Source organism: Glycine max, chromosome 3 (genome assembly GCF_000004515.6).
Source record: "Glycine max cultivar Williams 82 chromosome 3, Glycine_max_v4.0, whole genome shotgun sequence".
Taxonomy (NCBI): domain Eukaryota; kingdom Viridiplantae; phylum Streptophyta; class Magnoliopsida; order Fabales; family Fabaceae; genus Glycine; species Glycine max.
Window position 1 is genome coordinate 14,628,072 of NC_016090.4, and position 10,378 is coordinate 14,638,449.

General features: G+C 34.8%; 1 protein-coding gene across 1 annotated transcript; it reads left to right on the forward strand.

Moving 5' to 3' along the window:
• The first annotated feature begins 5,883 nt into the window (after positions 1–5,883).
• On the forward strand, positions 5,884–6,405 carry LOC102661559 (uncharacterized mitochondrial protein AtMg00810-like). Its single transcript, XM_006577449.3, has one exon. It carries the CDS (start codon positions 5,884–5,886, stop codon positions 6,403–6,405), a length of 522 nt encoding a protein of 173 aa, XP_006577512.3.
• The last annotated feature ends 3,973 nt before the right edge of the window (positions 6,406–10,378 follow it).

Below are 10,378 nucleotides of genomic sequence, written 5' to 3' on the forward strand. Positions count from 1 at the left end.
AAGCAAAGAAACATACTTCTTCTTCTGAACAACCACACAAGGTTGCTCAACAAGTATCCGTTGATATGTCTCACTCACAACCTTCCTCGGGTGACTCGGGTTCCCAGTTTCAGCTTACTGCCTAGCAATATAGCCAATTGATGAATCTTTTAGAAAGTCATGCTACCAATGCTATCATCCCTCAAGGTGTTTCTTCTGCCAGTGGTATGATCCTTTCTACATTCACTTCTAATTTTCTTCATGATTGCTGGCTTTTAGATTCTGGTGCCAACATTCATATTTCTTGTTCCCTTCATCATTTTCGATCTTACCAACTTGTTTCTAATAAAACTTTCACTCTGCCTAACAATGATGTTATACCTATCCTTGCCATTGGTTCAATTTGCTTAACCAATACCTTAATCTTGCATAATGTTGCCTACATTCCTAAATTCAAATTCAATTTAATTTCAGTTAGTGCTCCTCTAACCATTCCTAAATTTAATTTCAAGGACACTCTTGATTGCAAATTTACTTTCTCTGTTATCAATTCACATACAAATTCCATTCCTTGTAAAAATGCTCATATTTGGCATTCTAGATTTGGTCATATCTCTGACAAAGTTTTCAAACATTTGAATAATAAAATTGGGTCTGCACCTTTCTCCCAATTTCTCTTCTTCTGATTGTTCTATTTGTCCTCTTGCTAAATTTAGAAGACTATCCTTTCCTAACTCTAACCATTTATCTGAATTACCATTTGACTTAATTCACTGTGATATATGGGGTCCCTATGCTCACCCTACCTATGAGGGAAGGAGATTTTTCCTTACACTGGTTGATGATTGCTCAAGATTCACTTGGCTATTTCTACTTAAGCACAAATCTAAAGCTTCAATCTATGTGCAACAATTTTGACCATGGTTCAGACTCAGTTTGATGTATCTATCAAATGCTTCAGGTCTGATAATGCTAAGGAACTTGCCCTCACTCAGTTTTTGGCTTCCATGGGTACTCTTCATCAATTTTCCTGTGTTGAAAGGCCATAACAGAATTCAATAGTGGAAAGGAAGCATCAACATCTGCTCAAAGTAGCAAGAGCTTTGTTTTTTCAGTCTAAAGTTCCTATCTCATTCTGGGGTAATTGTGTTACCACTGCATCTTTTTTCATGAACAGAACCCCTTCACCATTATTGCAACACTGCTCACCCTACAATATTCTATTCACAAAGGAACCTGACTATCATGCCTTAAGAAGTTTTGGTTGTTTAGCATTTGCTTCTACTCTTCCATCATCAAGGAACAAGTTTTCTCCTCGAGCAGTGCCTGCAATTTTTGTTGGTTATCCCCAAGGTTATAAAGGATACAAATTATATAGCTTAGACACTAAGAAATTTTTTGTGTCCAGAGATGTTGTCTTTCATGAATCCATTTTCCTTTTCAAACCATTTCACAGCCTCAAGTCATTCCTGATCCTTTACTTGATTTGGTTATCCCCATTCCCATCACTAATACCTTACCTAACCCTGACCAGACTAGTAGCCAATCACCACAACAAACTAATAGCTTTAACCATGACCTAACTGATTCACCCTCAATCCCTGGCTCAGATCATCCTCACACTTTGCCCTCTATCACCTTAAGCAGTACACGCCATTCTAAGCATCCCTTATACTTGTCTGATTATGTAATATCACAATCTCAGGTTGCATATCCCATCCATCATCATTGTTCCCTGTTGCCTCTTAGCCCCCCTTACAGAGCTTTCATTAATCACATCTCTGCTATCTATGAACCTCAGTTCTATCATCTAGTTGTTCCTTATCTTGAATGGCATCAAGCAATGCATGAGGAAATCCAAGCTCTTGAAGCAAATTCCACTTGGACACTTGTTCCATTACCACCTCATAAGCATTGTATAGGATGTCGATGGGTGTATAAAGTTAAATACAAAATGGATGGCTCTGTAGATAGATACAAAGCTCGATTGGTTGCCAAAGGTTATACTCAACAAGCTGGGATTGATTTCTCTGATACATTCTGTCATACCCTAATTTCGTCCGGGGATTATTATTTGATGATATACAACCTTTGATTGGCCGCTTCGAGACACTTGGCGTCCTTTGTTGCACAATGAATGAAGTCCCGAGACGTGTCAGAAATCAAAAGGAAGCAGGCTTGCGCAATCCGTGAAATTCCGTAATGTGGCGGAAATCGAAAAGAGGTGTTTTTGCGCAATCCGTAAGTTTCCGTAACTTCTTCGAAAGCTAAAAAAGAGTAAATACATAATCCGTAAGGATTCGTAACCTTGCAGAAGAAAAATAAGTATCGTTATGAAATTCGTGAAGTTTCGTAACATTACGGAAAAAGAATTACCAAAAAATAGAGGGGGTGCATTTAGTAAAAAAGGGGGTACAAATAGCAATCTGGCCCACTTGGGCCTTCCAGATCCTTCCTCCAGAAGGCTGTTGCTTTTGGAGGAAGCAACCTTGCTCGCCTGGGCGAGTTGGGTGGCAAGCTGAGCTCGCCTGGGCGAGCTGGGTGGCAAGCTCCTCCCCTATTTTGCTATAAATAGGGGGAGGAGTGAAGAAGAAAAGGGTTCAGCCTTCTTGGCACTTCTCCCTCTCTCGAAATTGCTGAGGAAAATTATTTCCGTGAAGAAAATCCAAGCCGAGGCGCTTCCATAACGTTTCCGTGAGTAATTACGCGAAGATTCTCGACCGTTCTTCAAGATTCATCGTTCGTTCTTCGTTTTCTTCAGTCTTCAACGGGTAAGTACCTCAAACCGAGCTTTTCAATTCATTCTATGTACCCGTGGTGGTCCACATTTTGTTTCATATATTTTTATTATCGTTTTCATTTGTTTTTTATACCCCCTTTTGACGTGCTTAAGCCATTTATTTAAGTCATTTCTCGCTTAAATCTAAAAATAAAATAAATTTCCACCGATCGTTTGAGTTGTATCATCCGTTAATTTCGGTTAAAATGAATTCCGACCGTTCGGTCGCGCCATAACCACGTTGGAAATCAAAAAAGAGGTAAAATAATAATATAATAATCAAAAAATACCCTTTTAGTAAAATAAAGCGAAAAATCAATTGGACGTTTTCTCTTTGGGATTTCTCATTCTTAATTGAATTGACTAATAACTAAAGTGAAACTAAGGCTAAAATCAACTCGCCTAGTCAAGCTCGTCCACAAAAATAGGGTTTTGAAAGTTTATCATTTCAATTTCTTACCAAATAAAATGGATCATCCTTTAAGGTCCAACGCCTTAAAATGATCACCTTTCAAGTAAAAAGAATCACTTGATTCACGCATTAGAAAGAACTACGTAGGTCTGATTTCCTCTTTGATGGAGGGTACGTAGGAGCAAAAGCCCCGCTTTTGTCAACCTCAAAAAATAAAAAGAGATAAAAGTTAAGGTAACACAATTTCCACAATTCTAAAAAATAGGTTGTTGTCCTTTGAGACAAACGTGAGAGGTGCTAATACCTTCCTCAAGCGTAAATACAACTCCCGAACTTAGAATTTTTATTTTGACCGGTTTCCTTCGGTTTTTCCAAAGTTTTCCACAAATAAACGTTCGTGGCGACTTCGTGCATCTTTCCTCCTTTGGAAAGCGCACCCGTGAGCTTCGCCCTCGCTCGCCCGCGAAGGGCACGTTGCGACACATTCTCTCCAGTAGCCAAACTTACCACTGTGAGAGTTCTGCTTTGTGTTGTTGCTGCTAGAAACTGGTGCCTCCTCCAATTGGATGTTAACCATGCTTTTTTGAATGGAGATTTGTTTGAAGAAGTTTATATGGAACTTCCCAAGGGATACAAGTCAGCCAATCCTTCATGTTTGATCGAGTGGCCTTAGAATAATTAAGAAGGGGGAGGTTGAATTAATTATTCCTAAACCTTTACCAATTAAAAAATTACTCTTTTAAGGCTTTTACTTATGTTGTTAAGAGAATATGGAGTAGAAGAGAAACTTAACAGAAAGTAAAAACGGAAATTAAATGCACAGCGGAAAGTAAAAGAGTAGGGAAGAAGGAAACAAACACACAAGAATTTTATACTGGTTCGGCAACTACCCGTGCCTACATCCAGTCCCCAAGCGACCTGCGGTCCTTGAGATTTCATTCAACCTTGTAAAAATCCTTTTACAAGCAAAGATCCACAAGGGATGTACCCTCCCTTGTTCTCTTTGAACCTAGTGGATGTACCCTCCACTAGAACTGATCCACAAGAGATGTACCCTCTCTTGTTCTCAGTCAAACCCAAGTAGATGTACCCTCTACTTGTACCACAAAGGATGTACCCTCCAATGTGTTGAGACAAAGATCTCAGGCTGTTAAACCTTTGATACTTTGTGAATGGGGATACAAAAGAATTCTCAGGCGGTTAGTCCTTCGAACACTTTTGTATTAGGGAAAGGGAAGAATCAAAAGAATTCTCAGACTATGTTGTTTTGAATTCTTTGACAAGGGAGAAGGGAGACACAAAAGAATTCAGGCGGTTAGTCCTTTGTTCTTTTGGAAAAGGGAGAAGAGAGACACAAAAAGAATTCAGGCTGTTAGTCCTTGGCGAATTCTTTTTGGCAAATGGAGAAGGGAATGAAAAAGATGAATAGCATAAGTTTTCAAGGTTTGGAAAAACCAGAAAACTTCAGAAAGCTTTTGGTACAAAGAAGAAGTAGAAGTTCAAAGAGATTCAAGGCTTGTAAAGGATTGTATAAGATTGATTGGAAAAGTGTTCAAGATTGAAAGAATGAATCGATTGAAAATGCAAAACAAAGTCTTGCTTTTATAGACTCTTCATGTCTGGTCAAGAAGACCATTTAGAAGAGTTATAACTTTTAGAAAAAACTTAAAACCAATTTGAAAAAGTCAAAACCTTTTTGAAGAGTTACATCTTTTGATTTATCAGAAACAGTCACTGGTAATCGATTACCAAATTAGTGTAATCGATTACACAAAGCTTTTGTGTGAAAGGACGTGACTCTTCACATTTGAATTTGAATTTCAACGTTCAAAGGCACCGATAATCGATTACCAAAACATTGTAATCGATTACAACTTTTTGAAAATAATTGGAACGTTGTAAATTCAATTTGAAAACTTTTTCAAAACAATTTTGCTACTGGTAATCGATTACAACAATTTGGTAATCGATTACCAGAGAGTAAAAACTTTTTGGTAAAAGGTTTTGTCAAAAACTCATGTGCTATTCAAAGTTTTGAAAAACTTTTTAATACTTATCTTGATTGAGTCTTCTCTTCATTCTTGAATCTTGAGTCTTGAATCTTGATCTTGATTTTTGAGATCTTGAACCTTTAATCTTGATTCTTGTCTCTAGACTTTCTTCTTGAGTCTTGAATTCTTCTTGATTCTTATCTTGAACTCTTGAATTGTTCTTTGATTGATCTTTGAGCTTTTTGTCATCATCTTTTTTTATCATCATTGTTATCATCAAAACACCTTTGAATCACCTTTGATTCACCATGAAGCTTTGCTTCTACACTTCATTGGTATGCAAATTGAACAAATCATTATATGGCCTAAAACCAGCCTCTAGACAATGGTTCTGTAAGTTCTCCACTACTTTTCTTAGTCATGGATTCCAACAATCCTAGCATGATTACTCCCTTTTCACCATTGGCTCAGGAAATTCCTTAGTCATTTTACTAGTATATGTAGATGACATCATCCTGTCAGGACCCAATCTTGACTCTGTACAAGTTGTTCAGACCAAATTACAATCTTTGTTTCAATTGAAGATCCTTGGTCCTTTGAAATATTTTCTTGGCTTAGAAATAGCCAAATCCAACAGAGGTATCTCACTAACCTAGTGAAAGTATGCTTTATCTCTTTTGGAAGATACATGTTTCTTGGCCTGAAAACCTTCCAATATAACAATGGATCCCAATCTGAAACTCAATCTTCATGATGGAGACTTACTCCCTGATCCATCAATGTATAAAAGATTAATTGGTAGATTGCTTTATTTGACCATCTCACAACTTGATATCACCTTTGCTGTAAATCGATTAAGTCAGTACATGAAAGCACCCAGAGTGCCTCACCTACATGTTGTTCATCATCTTCTGCAGCATATCAAATCTGCTCTTGGACAAGGTTTGTTTTTTCCTGCTCAGAACTCTCTCAACCTCATTGCCTTTGCTGATGTTGATTGGGCCAACTTTGTTGATACCAGAAGATCTACTTCTGGCTTTTGTGTCTTTTTGGGAAACAACCTCCTTTTTGGGCGTTCTAAAAAACAACCCACTGTTTCAAAATCATCCACTGAAGCTGAATATCATGCCTTGTCTTCTGTTTCTAGTGAAATTGTTTGGTTAAGCAAGTTACTTCTTTACTTTGAAGTTGATGTGCCCTCTGTGATGCTATTTTGTGATAATAAATCAGCTAATCTGCTATAAGTCTTGCTTCAAACCCTGCTCATCATGAACGATCCAAGCACATTGACATTGATCATCATTTCATCTGAGAATATGTTCAGTCCAAAGTAGTCAAGCTTGTCCATGTCAAGAGCCAACTCCAAGTTGCAGATGTTTTTACAAAAGCACTTCTAGGCCCGGTTTTTGGTAAATTCATTGCCAAGTTGGGAATGATTAACATCTATTCGCCAACTTGAGGGGGTATCACGATTAAGCAGTTGCAATTAGTTACAAGAAGTTATTTGAGTAGTTAGTTGGTTACTAAAAGTTATTTGAGTAGTTAGTTGGTTTTGGCAGTTAGTTAGTTACTAGAAGTTATTTGAGTAAGTTAGTTGGTTACTCAAGTTATTTATTTTCTGTCCTTTAATAAATAAACCAACTTTGTAATACTTTGATGAATGAATCCTCAAACTGTTTTTCATCTATCTTTCATTTCTGATAAGGGGAATGGTAGAAACGGAAGACCACGATTGTGAAGGGAGAGAGGCCAGTGAGAGAAAAAAAAGAAAAGAAAAGAAAGAAATAATATTTTGTTTACTTTATCCGGTGTAGACACGTCCACCATAGACCATCACTTATTTTAACCATTGTTTCGCACCGTACAACCCATACGAAAACTTGTTTTTCACACGGTGCATACCTGTTAGGGGTGATACACAAGAAGTCGTCCTACCTTTATAGCTAGTTGCTTCTTGTGTTGTTATTGGGTAGTGTTATTTTGGTTTTTTTTTCCTTCAGGAAGACGTATTTTTAAGCATAATTTTTAATTGGGATGAGTTTTAAAAAATTAACTAAAGAGGGGTAAGTCGTAACATATATTAGAACTTTTGAGTTAGAAGTTATAACACTTGCAACTTCCTATTCCTTTTAACTCAAGTCGTAAAATTATTTATTCAGTTAAATTTTTTTTTACAACCTTGAAGTCATAAGTAATTTTTTTTTTGTTTTACTACTTTAAAGTTGTAAAATCTTTTTTTTATGAGACTTTGAAGTTGTCAACCTTTTTTTTTTAATGTTTAAGTTTTTTTTTAAGTTTATAATTTCTTTTACGGTTTATTTTTTGTAATATTTTATAAAATTATTTAAATGTATAATAAATAATATTAATTTTACTTATTAATAGTATATTTTTTTTATGGTTTTATTTTATATGTTATTAATTTATTTTAATGTTTTATTATTTAAAATATGTTATATATTTTTAATATTATTTTATTTTAATGTTTTTGTTTATTTAAAATTTAGATAATCTATTAATAAAAAATACATAAAAAAATTAAAAACAACATAATTAGTACATTAATATAAAATGCATAATACAAATGAAAGAAAAACATAAAAAGTACAAACTACATTAATCATGTATTTGTTTGTATGGACTGTTAGTACAATTATGTCCTTCAGATGTTTGTATTAGGCCTATTTGGAATTGGTTCGTCCATCTCATTATGTATTTGAGTAGTGGCTGGCCTGTCAGATGTTTGTCGTCGTTTCAAAGGATCAGACATAAAATGTGGACTTAAATATTGAGGCCATGTGTCTTCGCTTCCAAGGGAATGAAAGTGATGTTGATAAACTTTGAAAATATTTTTCAACTTGTATATAGGGTCAACAAAGTCATCATAATTTAAATTACAAAAAGTACACGCTGCAATTGCATGCAAACACGACCATTCATTCAATTTGATAGTGCATGCCATTGCTCATCGACCAAGCCACGTATTTGCAATTTCTTGAATCTCGAACTCCCCTATTTCTTGAACATAAATGCAAACATAATGCAAGGGAGCAATGTGTTGATTTTCTTGCATCATGGCATATACATCTTCAGAGTACCTATGTCCTGCCTTTACCATATTCATGATTTTGATGCCATTAGTAACAAATGAATAATTTGTTTTATTAAATGTTTCATTGACTAAGATAGTAATAGGTAATGCCCCACCTCCTTTCAAAACAAAATTCATACATTCGGCAAGGTTGGTAGTCATATGGCCATACTGTTTTCCTTCATTGTAGGCCTGAGTCCATTTAGTCTTGGGAATTTGATCCAACCAATATGTTGCTTGTGGAAACTCTATTCACATTGCGAGCAACTTTGCCTCAAATTGTGGTTTTCTCATCTCATATCCTATGCCAAAAGATAAAACAATAAGTAATAGATATAGTGAAGATGTAATAAAGGAAGAATATGATGCATGAAATAGGAAGAAGCATACCCATATTGATGACTTCTTTTTTAAGTCAACATTTTTAAACTATTTTTTGAAATTTGATGCAATGTGGTGAATGCAATACACAAACAAAACATCTGGTCCATTCCATCCAATGCGTTCTAATTGTAAAGCTACTAGAAAACCGGTTCCCATGTCTGGTATAATACACAAATTTGGTTGCGGTGTAACATATCTTCGCAAATAATGCAAGCACCACATCCAAGCTTCTTTAGTCTCGCTCTCAACAATTGCAAAAGCAAGTGGAAAATTGTTTCTACTACCATCTTGTCAAATGGCAGTCAACAAAGTACCACAATATTTGCCAGTTAAAAATGTCCCATCTACTTGCACAAGTGGTTTGCAATATTTGAAGCCTTCAATGCATGGGTTAAACACCCAAAATACACGATTAAGAATCACCCTTGGAGAGTCGTCCTCACCTTTCTCCATTCAAGATGAAGTTTTATATTTTACTATGGTACTTGGTACAAAATGTTGAGCAGCTGTCAACCATACAGGCAGGTAATTATATGATTATTCCCAACTTCTAAATGTCATTTCAAGGGCTTTTTGTTTAGCTGTCCAAGCTTTTATGTATGAAATAGTGTAACCAAACCGTTGATGCATGTCTACAATCAAGGTTTTGATTTCGATACCAGGATTTGTTTTTACTAAATGAACAATATTATGAGCAATTACAGAAGAGTCTAACCTAACATGATCTTGTGATATGAAAGAATTTGTGCAAGTGTGAATACCGTTTAATTTCTTCAACTCCCACCTCTTGTGTATCTTACTAAACGATACTCCGCCCTCCAATAACATCCATTACCATATTGACTATACATGACAACCTACTTGTCACTTTTGTTCTCAACCACATCAAAATTAAATGAATGCATAAAATGAAATATTTTAATGACATTTACATCTGCTTGTTTTGATTTAAATGTCAACCCTTCGTAAATGTCATTTGTACTAACACTTTCTCTCCTTTGATAAGGACTTGAGTACTCTCGATTTTCTAAAAGTTGGCTACTAATAGTTTCAAAATATGAAGATGACTCACTTTGATTGCTTGGTTCATCATGTTCATGAAATTTGCATTGTTGCTTGTCATTACTGAAGTCGCTAACATTATATCTTATTATGGGTTCTTCGCTAGCCATTTGTCAAAAATTAAAAAGTAATTTATTTGTGAAATGACATCAGTTTTGTGTATCTATCGTAAAAAGAAAATTTAAAAAAATTGTTAAAAAAATACAAAAGTGTAGTAAAAGTTATTAATTTTGTGTATGTAATGCTAAAAAAATATACCAATAACACTCTAAGTAACACGTCAAAATGAGAGAACCAACTGCTTGTTTAGATGCAATAGATGCAAGATTGTGTAAATGTAAATTATAAGTGTGAACGACACCTCCTTTTATAAATTACATCAAAGTGAACAGTGTTTAAAATAGTGAATACTAACTACTGCATCCACCATCAATAAAAATAATAATAATAGCTACCATAAAATAATGCATCCTTTAACTAATTTAATATTCTAAAAACCTAAATTAATAATAACTAAACACTATTATACTAAAACATAAAATAATAAGTAAAAAAAATTAATTTAACATGTATAAAAATTTACCTAACTAAATCCTAAATTAATAATAACTAAATACTAATATACTAAAACATAAAATAATAAATAAATAAAATTAATTTAACATGTATAATAATTTATC